The following is a 19,035-nucleotide window of genomic DNA, read 5'->3' on the forward strand; positions in this document are numbered from 1 at the left end:
AGAGGTTTCAGAGGGAAATCCCAGAATCCCAGGATGGTTTGGGGTTGCCTGGGACAATTTCCACTCTCCCAGGTTGCTCCATCCCTTTCCCACCGGTTCTTGGGCACTTCCAGGATTTTATTCTCATGGATATTGAGGCTACAAAAACAAAAAAAATCTTCACCTACCTGAATTTCAAATTATTTCTCCATTTTGTGTCATTGCTGTGCTAGGAAATCATTGGATTCTTTGTTAAAATTCTATTTTTTTCCATGAAAAAGAAGGAATGGCACAGGGATAACGTTCATGTTTGTTCCATGGAATCATTGAATTCCTTGTTAAAATTCTGGTTTTTCCATGAAAATGAAAGAATGGCACAGGGATAACGTTCATGTTTGTTCCATTGAATTCCTTGTTAAAATTATAATTTTTCTCATTAAAAATAATGAATGGCACAGTGATAACGTTCATGTTTCTTCCATGAAATCAAAATCATTGGATTCTCTGTTAAAATTCTAATTTTTCCCATAAAAACGAAGGAATGGCACAGGGATAATGCCCACCTTTGTTCTATGGGCTCACTGGATTAAAATCTCATTAAAACCTTTTATTTTTCCTCACCCCTTAAAATGTCCTATGAAACCCTTGCACGTGAAATGCTACGAAATCATTGAATTCCTTGTTAAAATTCAATTTTTTTTTCCATGAAAACGAAGGAATGGCACAGGGGTGACAGCCACCTTTGTTCCATTGGATCCCTCATTAAAATTCTGCTTTTCCCACAAAAAACAAAGAATGGCACAGGGATAATGTCCATGGAATGGGCATTGTTTGAGGGAATCATCGGATTAATTGTGAAAATAATTCTTTTTTTTCCACGAAAATGAAGGAATGGTACAGTGATAACATTCATGTCAGTTCTATGAAATCATTGGATTTTTTATTAAAATTATGGGATTTTTTCCATGAACAAGAAGGAATGGCACAGGGATAGCGTTCATGTTTCCTCCATGAAATCATTGGATTCCTCATTAAAATTCTATTTTTTTTCATAAAAACTAATTAATGGCACAGGGATAACGCCCATCTTGGTTCTATGAAATCATTGAATTCCTTGTTAAAATTCTACTTTTTCCCACAAAAATGAAGGAATGGCACAGGGACAACCTTCATGTTTGTTCTATGAAATAATTGGATTTTTTATTAAAATTATGGGGTGTTTTTTTCCATGAAAACGAAGGAATGGCACAGTGATAACGCCCATATTTGTTCCATTGAATTCCCTGTTAAAATTCTGTTTTTTCCATGAAAACGAAGGAATGGCACAGTGATAACGCCCATCTTTGTTCCATTGAATTCCCTGTTAAAATTCTGGTTTTTCCATGAAAATGAAGGAATGGCAAAGGGATAACGCCCATCTTTGCTCTATGGAATCATTGGATTCCTTGTTAAAATTCTATTTTTCCCATGAAAATGAAGGAATGGCCCAGGTATAATCCCCATCTCTGTTCCACTGGATCCCTCATTAAAATTCTGTTTTTTTCCTCGTTAAAATTCTATTTTTTCCCATAAAACCAAAAGAACATCACAGTGATGACACCCATCTTTGTTCCATTGGATCCCTCATTAAAATTCCATTTTTTTTCCTCGTAAAATTCTATTTTTTCCCGTAAAACCAAAAGAACATCACAGTGCTGACACCCACCTTCGTTCCATTGGATCCCTCATTAAAATTCCATTTTTTTTCCTCGTAAAATTCTATTTTTTCCCGTAAAACCAAAATAACATCACAGTGATAACACCCACCTTCGCTCCATTGGATCCCTCATTAAAATTCTATTTTTTTCCTCGTTAAAATTCTATTTTTTCCCGTAAAACCAAAAGAACATCACAGTGATGACACCCATCTTTGTTCCATTGGATCCCTCATTAAAATTCTATTTTTTTCCTCGTAAAATTCTATTTTTTCCCGTAAAACCAAAAGAACATCACAGTGCTGACACCCACCTTTGCTCCACTGGATCCCTCGCTAAAATTCCATTTTTCCCCACCTTTTTTTCCATTTGCAGCCCCAGCTGAAGGAGATTCCGCCATCCCCATGGCATTTGCAGCTCCCAAATTCCCGGCTGGCTCCAAGCTCCGCCTCAGCTCCTGGACTCCCCTGAGCCATCAGCTCATGAACGACCAGGCAAGTTCCCAAAAAATCCCTGGAATTCGGAATTCCTGAGCTCACCGAGGTCGCCCAGCCCAGCCCCCCAAGGCAAAGCCAGCTCCAGGATTTATTCCCCAAGGATTGGGTCTGGGTGGTTGGAAATAGTCTCCAAATCCTAAATTTCACTAATTCCCAAGCCTGAAAAAATTTAATTTTTCCTCTGTGGGGGTTATGGATATGGAATAAGAACACGGAGATATATGAGATATAAAGATATAAAAAATCCAAAATAAAATAAAAATATATAAATACATAAAATAGATCTAAAATACAGTCTATATAAAATATGGTATATAAAGATATATAAAATCTAAAATAAAAAATATAAATACATAAAAGAAATCTAAAATAAAATCTACATAAAATATTTATGATATATAAAGATATATAAAATGTAAAATAAAAATATTAATACATAAAATAGATCTAAAATACAATCTATATAAAATCTTTATGATATATAAAGGTATATAAAATTTAAAATAAAAAATTAAATTCTAAAATAAATCTAAAATAAAATTTATATAAAATCTTTATGATATATAAAGATATATAAAATCTAAAATAAAAATATTAATACATAAAATAGATCTAAAATACAATCTATATAAAATCTTTATGATATATAAAGGTATATAAAATTTAAAATAAAAAATTAAATTCTAAAATAACTCTAAAATACAGTCTATATAAAATCTTTATGGTATATAAAGATATATAAAATCTAAAATAAAAAATTAAATTCTAAAATAAATCTAAAATAAAATTTATATAAAATCTTTATGGTATATAAAGATATATAAAAACTAAAATAAAAAATATAAATACATAAAATAGATCTAAAATACAATCTATATAAAATCTTTATGATATAAAAGATATATAAAATTTAAAATAAAAAATTAAATTCTAAAATAAATCTAAAATAAAATTTATATAAAATCTTTATGGTATATAAAGATATATAAAATTTAAAATAAAAAATATAAATACATAAAAGAAATCTAAAATAAAATCTACATAAAATCTTTATGATATATAAAGGTATATAAAATCTAAAATAAAAAATATAAAACATAAAATAGATCTAAAATACAATCTATATAAAATCTTTATGATATATAAAGATACATAAAATTTAAAGTAAAAGATATCTAGAAATCTAAAATAAATCTAAAATAAAATCTTTATGGCATAAAGATATATAAGATCCAACATCAAAAGATGGTAAATCTGATTTACCTATTGAAAGCAAACAAGTATTTGACTTAAACACTATTTTGCCAAATAATTTGGGTTTTTTTGTTAAAAATTAGGATTCTTTTTCTGAAAGTCACAAAATGGTGCTTTTTATTTTGCACCAAATTCCTCCATTTTCACCCCAGCATGTGAGTCAAAGGTGCTCATGGGAAATGGAATAAGAACTTGGAGATTTTGTTAGAAATATGGAGATATCTGACACATGATGTATAAATATATATAAAATATAGACCTTTTATATAAAAAATAGTATAAAATAATTTCTTTTTAAAAATCTAACATAAAAAGATAAAAAATTCTGATTTACCTATTTAAAATCAAACAACAATTTGGTTTAAATACTTTAAAAATTTAAATACTGCTATTTTGCCAAATCAATAGCTTTAAAAAAATAAAGTAGATTTTTTTTTTTTTTTTTTCTGAAAGTCACAAAATCCTGCTTTTTTTAGGGCAGGGTGGAAGACTGTCATTGCTTAAAAAATTAAAATTTCACCACTTCCCTAATAATTTTCTCATGACGAATCCCTTGATATATCATAAAAAGATAAAGCTTTGTCTCCTGTCTGGATACCTCTGACATTAAAATAATTTGATTTTTCCCTTGCTCCCTAATTAAACTCCTTTTTTCCCCCTGTGGAAGGACTTTTACCCCACTTCAAGCCAACACTTGAATTTATTTTTATTTCTGATAAAGGGAAGAGATTGAGCTCTTTGAAGTCCTTTCAATCTGGCAAATCCTCCAGCCTTTGAATCATTTTGATGTTTCCTAAACCCTTCCAAAATTATTTTTGCAGATACAAATCGCTGTGCAATAAAGTATGACCTAACCAGAAATTTAAAAAAAAATTAAAAAAAAAATATTTCCCCACCTTTTCTCACTTTTTAATTTTTTTTTTTTACTTCTGTGTTCTTCAGGCAGTTGGATTGAGCTGCAGCAAAACTTTTAGGGGTTAATATTGGATTGTTGAATAATCCAATGCTTGGTGATGTTCCAGGTAGGGAATAATAGACAAAAAATATCCCAGGAAAGAGCAGAAATGAATATTTAAAAATGAAAAAATACCAGGGATGAAGTGGGAAGGCCTTTGGCACACGGGGAATGTGGTGGTGCTGGGTTCATGGTGGGACTCAACAACCCTGGAGGTCTTTTCCAGCCTTGAAAATTCTCAGAAATTCATAATAAAAGATATTTCCTTGTTCCTGATCCAGGTTTTAAACCACTGACCCGGCCAAAAAATTCCTTTTTTATATCCTTATGCTGCTCTGTGGCAAAAAAAATAAATTAAAAATTAAAAATTAAATTCAGAAATTCATAATAAAAGATATTTCCTTGGTTTTGACCCAGGTTTTAAACCACTGACCCGGCCAAAAAATTCCTTTTTTTAATATCCCTACACTGCTCTGTGGTAAAAAAAAAAAAAAAAATTAAAAAATTAAAAATTAAATTCAGAAATTCATAATAAAACATATTTCCTTGTTTCTGATCCAGGTTTTAAACTACTGACCCGGCCAAAAAATTCCTTTTTTTATATCCTTATGCTGCTCTGTGGCAAAAAAAATAAATTAAAAATTAAAAATTAAATTCAGAAATTCATGATAAAAGATATTTCCTTGTTTCTGATCCAGGTTTTAAACCACTGACCCGGCCGAAAAATTCCTTTTTTTATATCCTTATGCTGCTCTGTGGCAAAAAAAAACAATTAAAAAATTAAAAATTAAAAATAGCTGCACCAAAATAAGTTGTGACGTTCAGAATCAGGAGATGCTCCTGAGGTATTTATAGGGAGCTGGGGAGCGGAAGGTGCCGTTTTTGTGCTGTCATGTGTCTGCACTCCCGGGAGGCAGCGTGAGGAGGAATTTAGAAATAAATTTAAATTTATGGATGGAAGGGGTGGGAAAAGCAGGGAGAGATGGGATGGGATGGGATGGGATGGGATGGGATGGGATGGGATGGGATGGGAGGGGATGGGATGGGATGGGATGGGATGGGATGGGATGGGATGGGATGGGATGGGATGGGATGGGAGAGATGGGAGGGGATGGGATGGGATGGGATGGGATGGGATGGGATGGGATGGGAGAGATGGGAGGGGATGGGATGGGATGGGATGGGATGGGATGGGAGAGATGGGAGGGGATGGGATGGGATGGGATGGGATGGGATGGGATGGGATGGGATGGGATGGGATGGGATGGGAGAGATGGGATGGGATGGGATGAGATGGGATGGGAGGGGATGGGATGGGATGGGATGGGATGGGATGGGATGAGATGGGATGGGATGGGATGGGATGGGATGGGATGGGATGGGATAATGGGATGGGATGGGATGGGATGGGATGGGATGGGAGGGGATGGGATGGGATGGGATGGGATGGGATGGGATGGGATGGGATGGGATGGGATGGGTGGGAAATGAACTCATCGGAGCAGGGAGTGAGGGGTGGGAGCGGTGGGAATTCAGAGCTGGTCCAAGGTGGAAATTCCATGGTTAGGAGCAGAGCTGGGAATTTAGGGTGTCCTAAATTTGCTGCTTGACAAATTTTGGGTAATTCTGGGGGTGCTCCTTTGGTAGTTCCTGTAGATTTCCCTGGATTTTCCAACGTGGTAGGAGTACCTGGAGAATTCCAGAATGGTTTGGGGTGGGAGGAACAGAAATCCCACCTTGTTCCACCCCTGCCATGGCCAGCGACAACTCCCATGATCCCAGGCTGCTCCAGCCTGGCCTTGGACACTTCCAGGGAACCAGGGGCAGCCAAAGCTTCTCTGGGAATTCCATTCCAGGGCCACAGCCAGGAATTCCTTCCCAAATTCCATCTATCCCTGGGAAGCCATTCCCAGTGTCCTGTCCCTCCATGCCTTGTCCCCAGTCCCTCTCCAGCTCTCCTGGAGCCCCTTTAGGCCCTGGAAGGGCTCTGAGCTCTCCCTGGATCCTTCCCTGATCCAGGTGACCATCCAGAGCTCCTGGAAGGGCTCTGAGGGCCCTTCTCTTCTCCAGGGGAACATTCCCAGCTCCTGGAATGGGCTCTGAGCTCTCCTTGGATCCTTCTCCTCTCCAGGGGAACATTCCCAGCCTGGATCCATGGGAATTCTTCTCTCCTGGACACACAGGGATGGGAGGTGCCCCAGAAGCTGAACTTCCCACCTCAGTAATTCAGAAATTCCATCAATCCCAACTTGGGTGCCTGAAATCCTGCATGGACTCAATCCCAACTCAGAGAAGCTGTGGCTGCCCCTGGATCCCTGGAGGTGTTCAAAGCCAGCTTGGATGGGGTTTGGAGAATTCAGAAATTCCATAAATCCCTTGGAGGGTTTATAAAAACTTGGAGGCACCAGGTGCCTGAAATCCTGCATGGACTCAATCCCAACTCAGAGAAGCTGTGGCTGCCCCTGGATCCCTGCAAGTGTCCAAGGCCAGCTTGGATGGGGCTTGGAGCAGCCTGGGATGGTGGAAGGTGTCAGGGTTGAACTGGATGAGGTTTAAGGTCCCTTCCCACCCAAACCATTCCATGATTCCATGGTTGCTTTAATGGCCAAAGCCAAGGAGGCAGAATCAGGAAATCCCAAATCCTTCAAGGTCACAATACCAGGGATGAAATCCCAGATTACTCCAGGGAGGTGCTGCAGGCGAGGATGAAGCAAGGGCAGGAGATGGAGCTCCCTGCAGGCTCCATCCTGGGAATTTGGGAGAGGATTTGGGCAGGAATTCAGGTCTGAGGCAGAAGAGCCTCCAGTGGCACTTGCAGCAAAGGATGGAGGGATTTTCCAGCCACTTGAGCATCCTCAAACCCCCTGAAGCCGTGGATGTGAGGCAGCAGATCCCAAAACAATCCTGGAGTGTCGGAACCCAGGACATTCCTCTGGCTGCCCCGGAGGACTCGAGACCCTGGCAGGGGGCTCAGAGACCTTGTCACGGAGTCACAAACACTCGAGCCTTGGATTTTAACCCATGGAAAAAACAATTACCAACTTTGTGTGAGCATGTACAAGCCACAAGAGTTTGAATAGAATGATAGTGAATTATCACAGGGTGAAGAAGTACAATTTTGGGGATTTAGAATGGGGGTTCAGGAGGCAAGATGGAGGAATCTGGGCATGTTCTGTCCTTCTCCTTCTTCTTGGCCTCCATCTTCTGCTGTGATGGTGGCACCTTTGGATTGGTTTAGAGACAGACTGTCTAACACAGGTGATAGGGATTGGAAAATTATTGTAAATAAAGCACAGGTAGTTTTTAGTATAAAAAGATAACCCTGCCCCAAGGGTGGTCAGTGTGCCTCAACCCAACCTGCTGGACAGATCTCAGCAGGTCAGAGGAAGAATGTTATAGATAACAGAAAATAAACAACCTTGAGAACAAGATCCAAGGAATTCTGCCTTCTTTTTTTGGTCTCAGGGCTGGGAAAAAGAGATTTTCCAGCACCTCGGGGTCATCTTGACACCAGAGACCTTGTCATTGGAGCACTCCACGGGTGTAGCTCCAAGGCCTTGGAGGAGAGGACATGGGCTTGATTTTTAGACCAAATTTGGGCCATTCTGTTGCTAATTAATGCTCCCAAGTGCCCTGGAGAGGCAGAACTTTGGAGAACCTCAGCTCAGATGTGTCTCCAAGAACGCTGCGAGCAAATCCGCCGTCTGTCTTTGATCAAAGACCGTAAACAGCTCCCTCCTCCCCGGAATCCTCCAACCAAAATCTCAGATCTCTGACTATTCGTCACTTCCTCGGGGCAAATCCTTTTTTCCAAATTCGGCTTGTTAGGTTTGTTGGGTGTTTTTTTTTTTGGGGGGTGTTTTTTCAACGCAAATAAAGCAAATAATAACTGTCACTGGCGCAAATAAAAGAAATGTCATTTTCCAGCCCTCAGCAGAGACTCCCCTGCTGGGAGAGACAGAGCTGGAGCTGTCGGCTGCTGAGGCAGACATCAGCACTGATAATGTCCCTCTCTGCAGGAACCATCTCAGAGCAAGAGCCCGTCTGCAGTTCATAATGATCCAGCGCCTTTCCCCGTTTAATCGCCGTTTTATAAGCCCGGCTCTTTTCCCCCTCCTCCTCTTTGATCTGTCTGCTGGAAAAATCACTTCCAGCATTCCCTCACTTCCCAGGTCACCATCCCGAGGGTTGAAGGCGGGGTTGTGGCGGTGGGGAAGCCACGTGTTGGGGCTTTGGGGTCCGGCTCCCCATGGGTAAAGGTCAAGATCAGAAATCCTCCTCTGGATTTTGATCCGGATCGTCCTCGGTGGGAGCCGTCACTGCAAAGCGGCCGAGGAACAAAGGCTGCTCTTGTCAGCCCCTTCCTGAAGGTTTCGATGATGAGTTGGGATTGGATCCTGCAGGATTTCAGGCACTCAGGATTAACGGAATTTCTGAATTAACGAGGTGGGAAGTTCAGCTTTTGGGGCACCTCCCATCACTGCGTGGCCAGGAGAGAAGAATTCCCATGGATCCAGGCTGGGAGAGTTTGGAGGGATCAGCTGGAGAGGAGAGGGATCCAGGGAGACATCAGAGCTCGTTCTAGGAGCTGGGAATGTTCACCTGGAGAAGATAAGGACCCTCAGAGCCTTTCCAGGAGCTGGGAATGTTCACCTGGAGAAAAGAAGGACCCTCAGAGCCCTTCCAGGAGCTTTGGGTGCTCGCCTGGACAAGAGAAGGACCCTCAGAGCCCTTCCAGAAGCTTTGTGTGCTCACCCTGAGAAGAAGGATCCAAGGAGACCTCAGAGCCCTTCCCAGGAGCTGGGAATGTTCACCTGGAGATGAGAAGGACCCTCAGAGCCCTTCCAGGAGCTGGAAATGTTCACCTGGAGAAAAGGAGGACCCTCAGAGCCCTTCCAGGAGCTTTGGGTGCTCGCCTGGACAAGAGAAGGACCCTCAGAGCCCTTCCAGAAGCTTTGTGTGCTCACCCTGAGAAGAAGGATCCAAGGAGACCTCAGAGCCCCTTCCAGGAGCTGGAAATGTTCACCTGGAGATGAGAAGGACCCTCAGAGCCCTTCCAGGAGCTGGGAATGTTCATCTGGAGAAAGCAAAGTCCCTCAGAGCCCTTCCAGGAGCTTTGGGTGTTCACCTGGAGAAGGGAAGGCTCCAATGAGACCTCAGAGCCCCTTCCAGGGGCTGGAAATGTTCACCTGGATCAGGGAAGGATCCAGGGAGATCTTGGAGCCCCTTCCAGGGCCTAAAGGGGCTCCAGGAGAGCTGGAGAGGGACCTGGGACAAGGGATGGAGGGACAGGACACAGGGAATGGCTTCCTGCTGGGAAAAGTGAGATTTAGAAGGGATCTTGGACAGGAATTCCTGGATGTGAGGGTGGGGAACCCCTGAGATTTCCCAGAGAGGTTGTGGCCTCCTAATCCCTGGATGTTTTGTTGGAAGGGACCTTAGAGCTCATCCAATTCCAACCCTGACACCTCCCACTGTCCCAAATTGCTCCAAGCCCCATCCAGCCAGGCCTTGGACACTTCCAGGGATGTGACATCACATCCAGGATGTTCCAGGAGTGAGGAGATGATAAATTCCCAACAGGATCAATCAAGAGTGTAGGTGGCAGGAGAAGGGATGTGGATTCTTTCCCTCTCCACAGGAAAGGTTGGGAACGCTGGGCCCGTTTCTGGGCTCCTCAGGACAAGAAATTCACGGATTTGTGGAATAAATCCATCTAAAATATGGAAATATCCAGATCAATACAAATGGATTTATGGAATAAATCCATATAAAAATGGAAATATCCAAATAAATAAAAATGGATTTATGGAATAAATTCATCTAAAATATGGAAATATCCAAACCAATAAAAATGGATTTGTGGAATAAATCCATATAAAAATGGAAATATCCAAATCAATACAAATGGATTTATGGAATAAATCCATATAAAAATGGAAATATCCAAATCAATAAAAAGGGATTTATGGAATAAATCCAGCACAGGGATTTAGGAATCATTAAGGAAGTGGAGAACCTGATGTTTTTGGAGGTTCTGGAATCTCCATCCAATAAAATACCCAAAATTCATGGACATGCCTGAGCTACCCCTTTAGCTGATTCTGTCAGGGAGTTTGGATTAAAGATCTCCATAATTTTTTTCCAAAACCATCCATTCAGCGATTCCGTTGATATATTTTGTGGATTGTTTTTCAAGCTGGATTTTTCTCAGCACGTACTGAGTCCCCTCTAAATACTCAATTTTCTTTTTTTTTGTGTGTGTTTTATAGGTATTTGAAGAAAGAAGAGCCCTGCTTGGAAAATGGGTAAATTTTCTAATTTTCTCTTTCAATAAATATTTGCTACAGGCAGATTTTGGAAGTGATCAGGAGTTTATCTCATGGGAATGTAAAATTTCCCCTCTTTGGAAAAAGGGATTCACTTCCCCTGATGTGACTGCTCTGCTTTTGAGGAGAGTCAAGGAGGTGTCAGTTCCCTCAGTTCCCACATTCTGTAAGTCTTGAAGTCGGGAAATCATTGGAATGAGCTGAAATGAGATGAAAAAACCCCAGGAAATGTCTGTGAAGTCTTCAGAGGCGATGCTGGATGTTCAGATGTTGCAGTGTGATGCTTCCATGGCCGGCTGGAGGGTCTTTGCAATCAGCAATAAACAACATTTTATCTACCAAGTGCACACAGAGACTGGGTTGGGTTGGAAGTGATTATTCTTTGTGCTTATTAAGTCACTGGTGAAATTTATTTTTTGCATCTCAGATGGTCTTTACAGGCAAATATTTTGATTTTAAGGATTATTTGTCTTTATAGGAAACAATCTGTCAATAATTTGTTGCGTTTTGATAATAAGGAATTTCAGGGAAATGAAATAATTGAGCGGTTATTGTTCAAAAACCAGCTTTTAATGGGACAGGCAGCAAGAGGAAAACATGAAACCCATCTCTTGGAAATTGCTGGGTGTCTAAAAATGCCAAAATCCGGGAAGATCCTTCCTCCAACCACTCTCACGAGTGCTGAATCATCTGGGAAAGGGAGAAATCTCAGAAAGCTCCTGGCTGGATTTTCCACCTTGGCTCCCGTGACCTTCTCCAAGTGAAATTGGGAAATTTCAAATGGGATTCAAAATCTCAAATGGGATTCAAATTTTCAAATGGGATTCAAATTTTCAAATTTCTAAATGGAGCTGCTGGAGCTTGGGTTTCATGGCTGGGATCACACTCAGGGCAGCTGTCAAGGATTTATCCTCAAACTGGAAGGTCGAAGCCTGTCCTAACTCCTGTTAAGCATTTTCAGGGATATCCAGGTGATGGAACAGAAAAAAAATCCTCATTTAATGGTTGGACTCGATGATGTGAGAGTTTTTCCAACCTTGATGATTCCCAGATTCTATCTGCAGATGGTGCCAGGCTTGGAGGGGTTTCCTGAATTTTAGAATTTTAGGCTTTTTCCTGAATTTTAGAAATGTTTAGGGGGTTTAAAAATCAGGCTGGAAAGGTCTGCAGCTGGATAAGGGAGAAGGAAAAGTGCTGCATGAAAGAGTGACACCCAAAAATTTCACATTTGAGAGAATCTGGGGATGCAGCAGCTCTGCAGAAAAAATCACTGGGAATGAGGGTGGATCACAAATTGAATATGGGCTGAGAGCGTCTTAAAAAAGGGAAATATTCCAAAGGCAGAGTCATTCCCAGTTCTGCTCCCTGCATTTTGGGAAAGCTGGGAACAAATCAGAAGAGAGAGCAGGTCTGGAAAACATGGAGAACACCCCCATGCTGCAGGGAAGATGGAGAAGAGGTGTAAAAACACATTTTAATGAAACACAGAAATGTCACAAAAGAGGAAGGGAGTGATCTGAGCCTGCGCTCGTGTTGCAGTTATGGAGACACAATTTAGACACAAGCAAAATCCAGAGAATTCCCCGCTGGAACAGCTTTATTTGGATTTCCAAATAAAGCTTGGATTAAATTTGGGATGTTTATTTATTTAATTGTTTGTTTAATCCTTGCTGATTTTACTTGCATGCATCCAGGGATTTACATTTTCATTTTGTTTTTATTTTATTTTGGTGCCACAGGACATCTTTGATGTCTCTCCCAGGGTGTTGTGGTCCATAAAACACAGGTGGAGGAACAAGGAATGAGGTGACCTGAAGGGATTTAATTCCTGTTTCTGTGCACCTGACAGGAGGGTGCAGCCAGGCAGGAAAAATCCTTTATTCCCTTTATGCAGGGAATAAAGGACAGGACAAGAGGGAACAGCCTCAGCTGTGTCAGGGGAGGGTCAGGTTGGACATCAGCAGGAATTTCTCCATGGAAAGGGTGGCCAGGGAGGTCTGGAGTCCCCAGGGAAGGCCTGGATGTGGCTCTGGGCTGGTGACGAGGTGGGGACCAGTCCCAGGTGGGACTTGATGGTCTTGGAGGTGTTTTCCAACCTAAATAATTCTGTGATTTAAGCTCTTGTTTTTCCTTGTGTCCCCTCTCTGATCAGCCCCACCACCCTGGAGGAGTGTCCCTCAGAGCCTGAGAAGGGCTCAGTTCCACACAGAGAGGGGACACAAGGGAAAACAAGAGCTTAAATCACAGAATTATTTGGGTGGGAAAAGGCCTCCAAGATCATCAAGTCCCACCTGGGACTGGTCCCCAGCTTGTGGTGGGGCTGATCTGGGAGGTTTGGAGTCCCCAAGAAAGGTCTGGATGTGGCACTTGGTGCTCTGGGCTGGTGACAAGGTGGGGATCAGTCCCAGGTGGGATTTGGTGGTCTGGGAGGTCTTTTCCAACCCAAATAATTCTGTGATTTAGGTCTCCTGGGGCTGCTATTTCTCTGTGAGTCTTTTCTTTTAAAAAAAGTATCCTACATAGCACAGTTTCTATTTGAGCATTTTTTATAACCTAAAACTCTATTTACCACACTCCTTAAGAGAATGAATCCAGCATTACTTTCTAACACAACACACACAATATTCATCTGAATATTTGCCAAAAGCCAATCATAAAACACGCGCATTTTTCACCAAACCGATCCAGCAGGGCCTGATGTCACCCAGTCCCCGCGGTGACATTGTTGTGGGGAAGGCCCCGAGAGGGGAAAAGCTGCGGGGAGAGGGAAGAGGAGAAGCCAGGGGAATCCAGTCCGACTGGTTGGGCGGCTGAAATCGCTCCCAAGGGCAGGAGCTGTGCAGGAAGCAGCCAAATGTGGGATGGGGACTCGTTCGTGCTGGAAAAGAGACAAATCGTGCCAATTTAACCCCTTGGTGGCTGCTGCTGCTGGGTGGGGAGGAAATCCATGTCAGCAGAGATTTGGGGTGGGGAGGAAGCAGAGGGAAAAAATTAAATCTGCATTTCTAATCTGCCTTTTGAATTCTGTTCCTAATTTCATTCTGATGGGGAAAAGAGGGGACACTGGACATGAAACTATATATTTACCCATATAATAAATATATTATATATTTTTTAATATATATAAACTACAAATTTACCCATAATAATAAAAATACCCAGTGCTGTGGCACTGGTTTAAATGGAGTTTAAAGGCAGGCTGAGGATGATGGAAGGAATTAATTCTGTTCCTGATTTCATTCTGATGGGGAAAAGAAGGGACACTGGACATGAAACTATATATTTACCCATAATAATAAATATATTATATTATATTTATATACATATAAACTACAAATTTACCCATACTAATAAAAATACCCAGTGCCGTGGCACTGATTTAAATGGAATTTAAAGGCAGGCTGAGGATGATGGAAGGAATTAATTCTGTTCCTGATTTCATTCTGATGGGGAAAAGAAGGGACACTGGACATGAAACTATATATTTACCAATAATAATAAATATATTATATATTTTTTAATATATATAAACTACAAATTTACCCATAATAATAAAAATACCCAGTGCTGTGGCACTGGTTTAAATGGAGTTTAAAGGCAGGCTGAGGATGATGGAAGGAATTAATTCTGTTCCTGATTTCATTCTGACGGGGAAAAGAGGGGACACTGGACATGAAACTATATATTTACCCATATAATAAATATATTATATATTTTTTAATATATATAAACTACAAATTTACCCATAATAATAAAAATACCCAGTGCTGTGGCACTGGTTTAAATGGAGTTTAAAGGCAGGCTGAGGATGATGGAAGGAATTAATTCCCCCACCCTGGCAGGGTGGGAAGGGTTAATAAGGAGCAGCTCTTCCCTCGGCTGGGAAGTGAAGCTGGATTTGTTTTGACTGGTTCACTTAATCTCTCGGTGTGGAAGAGACTGAGCCAGCTACTCCCTCCTCGCCGGAGCTCACACAGAAATTTCTCAGTGCAAATTGGTGATCGGGGATTGTTTCAATGAGCAGAGGATGGCGATGGGATCAGGGGTGGGGAGCAGAAGTTTTCCCCCTTCGTGTGACAGAGAAAATCTTCAATTTCGAGGGGTTTCAAACCTTTTGTTTCAAGCCAAGGGTGAGGAGGGGACAGGCAGAACCTCCTCTGTCCCCCTCTGGTACCTCTCTGATTTTATTCCCGGGGAACATTTCTCAATCCTAAATCCCCAGGTTCTCCTCCAGTTTTCCCTTAACAGCCTGCTAAGAAGCATCATTAGAATTGAAAGTTCTATGAAAAATGAAAAACAGGGATTTAAAAAAAGGGAATATTCCTGAATTCCCTCTCTGAAAAGACAGGGAGCTTTTTTCTTGCAGTTATGATATTTTTTGAAAAATCTTTTTTTTTAAAGATTTTTTTCTCTTGAGAAGCTGAGAAGCCTCAAGAACAAAATGTAAATAATAATTATTTGTTGCTGTGGAATGCAACAGGTGGATCTGTGATTGGTCCATGTGGTTGTATTTAATTAATGGCCAATCACAGTCCAGCTGTCTAGACTGTCTCAGTCAGCCACAAACGTTTGGGGTTTTTTAATATTTTTTATTAATTTTATTATTTTAATTTTTTTTATTTTTAGCTAGCTTTTTGATGAAATCATTTCTTTTATTCTTTTGATATAGTTTTAATATAATATATATTATAAAATAATAAATTAAGCTTTCTGAAACATGGAGTCAACATTCTCATCTCTTCCCTCATGTGAACACCATCACATTTTCTATTTGGCTTTTCATCTCTCCAGAATGTCAGGAATGCCAATCCCACACTCTCTTCACCCTGACCTTCTTGAAGGTCTTGCAGAGGTGTTGGGTGAGAAGGAGAAGAGCAATTTGCTTCCTGGAGTTTGTTCTCCAGCACTGGAATTCATCCAAGGGAAAATAAATAAATAAATAAATAAATAAATAAATAAATAAATAAATAAATAAATAAGGAGTTCTTAAAAAATGATCAGGAGAGAAAATGCTTCTTAATTACCTTCATCTGCACATTTTAAACTATTACTCTGCCAGTCCTCCATTTCAGCCTAGATTTGGGGTGGGGAAGAAGCAGAGGAAAAAAAAAATCTGCATTTCGAATTCTGTTCCTAATTTCATTCTGACAGGGAAAAGAAGGGACACTGGACATTAAACTATTTATTTACCAATAATAATAATAATAATAATAATAATAATAATAATAATAATAATAATAATAATAATAATAATAATAATAATAATAATAATAATAATAGTAATAATAGTAATAATAGTAATAATAATAATAATAATAATAAACATTGGGAGAACTTTTTTTCTTATTTTTCAAAATAGTAAATTTCTAGTTCTATTTCTAGCTATATCTATAGTTATAGTTATTCTTATATTTATACTTATTTTATATTTATATTTATATTTATATTTATATTTATATTTATATTTATATTTATATTTATTTTATATTTGTATTTATAGATTTATATTTAATTTTTGGAGGTCACATTTAACAAAGGACTGAAAGCTCATCCCATTCCACCCCCTGTCATGGCAGGGACTCCTTCCACAATCCCAGGCAGCTCCAGCCTGGCCTTGGACATTCCAGGGATCCAGGGGCAGCCACAGCTTCTCTGGGAATTCCATTCCAGGGCCTCCCCACCCTACAGGGAAGGATTTCTCTCTAATACCCCACCTAAACCTTTCCTCTTTGAGTTTAAAACCCTTCAATGTTGGAACTTTGGATGCTGAGAATTTTAGATTTTCTGTGCTGAAAGGCACTGACCCCCAAAGGAACACTGCATTTGTCCTTAGGCCATGGAGAAAGCTTCCAAAATTAAATTATAGAACTGGGATTATGGGTGTGGAGTTTGAATAAAAGTGTGTGATATCACATGGTAGAAAACTTATAATTTAAAGTTTTAGAATATAGTAATATATAGAAAGCTAAATAGAGGTTTTAGGGTGGAAACTAATCCTTCTTCTTCATGGGTTTGGTTGGTATTGTGTAACTAGATAAAAAAACTGCATTGCACGCCACAAGTAGTTAGTTATTAAGTTAAAAGTAAAAATAATTTAAGCATAATTTCTTAATTAAACAGTTTAACCTTAAAAAGCCTTGTAGAGAGAGATCTACAACTCCATTTTTAGTTTGTTAAAGCGTCGTGCTGTGGAACTCCCAGTTTGTGAGACTTTAATGTAAATAAGAACTAGTAAACATCTGAGTCCAAACAAGAAATACCATCTCACTACATTTAATCCTGACCTTAACAAAAAAAAAACCAAACCAACAAAAAACAAAAACAAAAACAAAAGAAAAAAAAAAAGAAGAAGAAAAAAGAATAAAAAAAAAATTCCACACTTCCCCTTGTCCCATCTCCACACACTCTGGTAAGACAGGATGAAGCAAAATCCATCCCACTCTTCCCACTGGGAATTCCTGCTGCTCCTGCCCATGGCCACCACCCATCCCAGGGCTGTTCCTCCCTGCTGCAACCGGGGCTGCAGGTTTGGAGCCAGATTGGAGCCATTTGAGGCATTTGTGGGGACAATTTGAGCCATTTGTGGGGACAATTTGAGGCATTTGTGGGGCTGAGGTCATCCCCTCCCAGGAGATGGCTGCTGACAGGTCCTTGTGTCATTCCCACCCTGTTTGTCCAGCTCTGCAAAGCTTCCCTGAATTCCTCCCACACAGATGCAATCCCTGAGGATTCAATCCTCCTCTTTAGGTACCTGTCATCAGCTGTGGAAAAATCTTTGTGACTCTGCTGCCATTGTGGATTTTTCCTCGTTTGGTTTCCCTCAGCGCCGCTCCTCGTAGCCCGTGGGGGGGGATTGTGAGGGAAAAATACTTCACAAATTGAGGTACTCTGAGATTGCAGCACTGGGGGCTGTGGAAATGTCAGGGGAGAAGGAATCAGCAATGGATTCATCGCTGGGGCCTGCTCCTGTAAAAACCCATCTGAGTCTCCTCCTTTCCATGAGGGAAACCAAGGCTCGGAGTGGGTCCCAGGAGAATGAGTTAGTCCTGGCCTAGGCTGTCCTGGATCCTTTGAGGATTAGAAAGCATCAGGGGAGAAGGAATCAGCAATGGATTCATTATTGAGGCCTGTTCAAATGGGTAAAAACCCATCTGAGTCTCCTTCTTTCCCTCAGGGAAGCTGGTCCCAGGAGCATGAGTGAGTCCTGGCCTAGGCTGTCCTGGATCCTTTGAGGATTAAAAAGTGTTAGAGAAGGAGTCAGCAATGGATTCATCACTGGGGCCTGCTCCTGTAAAAACCCTTCTGTTTCCTCCTTTCCACGAGGGAAGCCGAGTCCCAGAGTTGGTCCCAGGAGCATGAGTGAGTCCTGGACTAGGCTGTCCTGGATCCTTTGAGGATTAGAAAGTGTCAGAGAAGGAATCAGAGATGAATTCATCATTGGGGCCTGCTCAGATGAGTAAAAACCCATCTGAATCTTGTCCTTTCCATGAGGGAAGCCAAGTCTTGGAGCTGGTCCCAGGAGCATGAGTGAGTCCTGGCCTAGGCTGTCCTGGATCCTTTGAGGATTAGAAAGTGTCAGAGAAGGAATCAGAGATGAATTCATCATTGGGACCTGCTCAGATGGACAAAAACCCATCTGAATCTCCTCCTTTCCATGAGGGAAGCCAAGTCTTGGAGCTGGTCCCAGGAGCATGAGTGAGTCCTGGCCTAGGCTGTCCTGGATCCTTTGAGGATTAGAAAGTGTCAGAGAAGGAATCAGAGATGAATTCATCACTGGGGCCTGCTCAGATGAGTAAAAACCCATCTGAATCTTGTCCTTTCCATGAGGGAAGCCAAGGCTCCTGAGCTGGTCCCAGGAGCCTGAATTAATCCTGACCTAGGCCATCCTGGATCCTTTGAGGATTAGAAATCATTCTGTGGCTTTAGTTTCTTTTCATGTAGCCTCCCCATTTTGTTCCCAGCGCTCTGTTCCCTCAGAGTGAGTCACCAGAAGCTGCTGCTCCTGTGCTTTCCCTCACCTCATTTTATTTTAAGAAGCTGAATTTCTGGTTTCCCTGCATCTGAAACTCCTAATTTTTTTTTCCCCCCTTCAGTTTGACAAGTGGACAGATGGCCAGAGGAGGAGGATCCTGGTGGACCTGCTGGAACGCTGCTCCCTGTCCCAGCAGAAATTCTGTGCCAAGCAGCTCCAGGCCCGAGTCCCCACCGAGGCCGTCGATTTTACCACGAGGCTCCCTCGAGTCCTGTCCTTGTACATCTTCTCCTTCCTGGATCCACGGAGCCTCTGTCGATGTGCACAGGTAAAAAAAAAAAAGCCAGCACCTGCC

At 41.1% G+C, this 19,035-nt stretch overlaps 1 protein-coding gene across 3 annotated transcripts in view; it reads left to right on the plus strand.

Moving 5' to 3' along the window:
* The first annotated feature begins 1,381 nt into the window (after window positions 1–1,381).
* The window catches only part of FBXO16 (F-box protein 16), a 40,741-nt gene continuing 23,087 nt past the window's right edge, over window positions 1,382–19,035 (plus strand). For 2 of the 3 annotated variants that reach the window (XM_036379646.2, XM_036379645.2), the window contains exons 1-3: window positions 1,384–2,167; window positions 10,652–10,687; window positions 18,802–19,008. In XM_036379646.2, coding sequence (XP_036235539.1) covers window positions 2,078–2,167; window positions 10,652–10,687; window positions 18,802–19,008 — 333 coding nt within the window. In that variant the 5' untranslated portion in view covers window positions 1,384–2,077. Of the gene's footprint in view, window positions 2,168–10,651; window positions 10,688–18,801; window positions 19,009–19,035 lie in introns of all 3 variants that reach the window. The other variant, XM_036379644.2, reaches the window with a different exon arrangement.

The sequence above is a fragment of the Molothrus ater genome, chromosome 3 (assembly GCF_012460135.2).
Source record: "Molothrus ater isolate BHLD 08-10-18 breed brown headed cowbird chromosome 3, BPBGC_Mater_1.1, whole genome shotgun sequence".
Taxonomy (NCBI): domain Eukaryota; kingdom Metazoa; phylum Chordata; class Aves; order Passeriformes; family Icteridae; genus Molothrus; species Molothrus ater.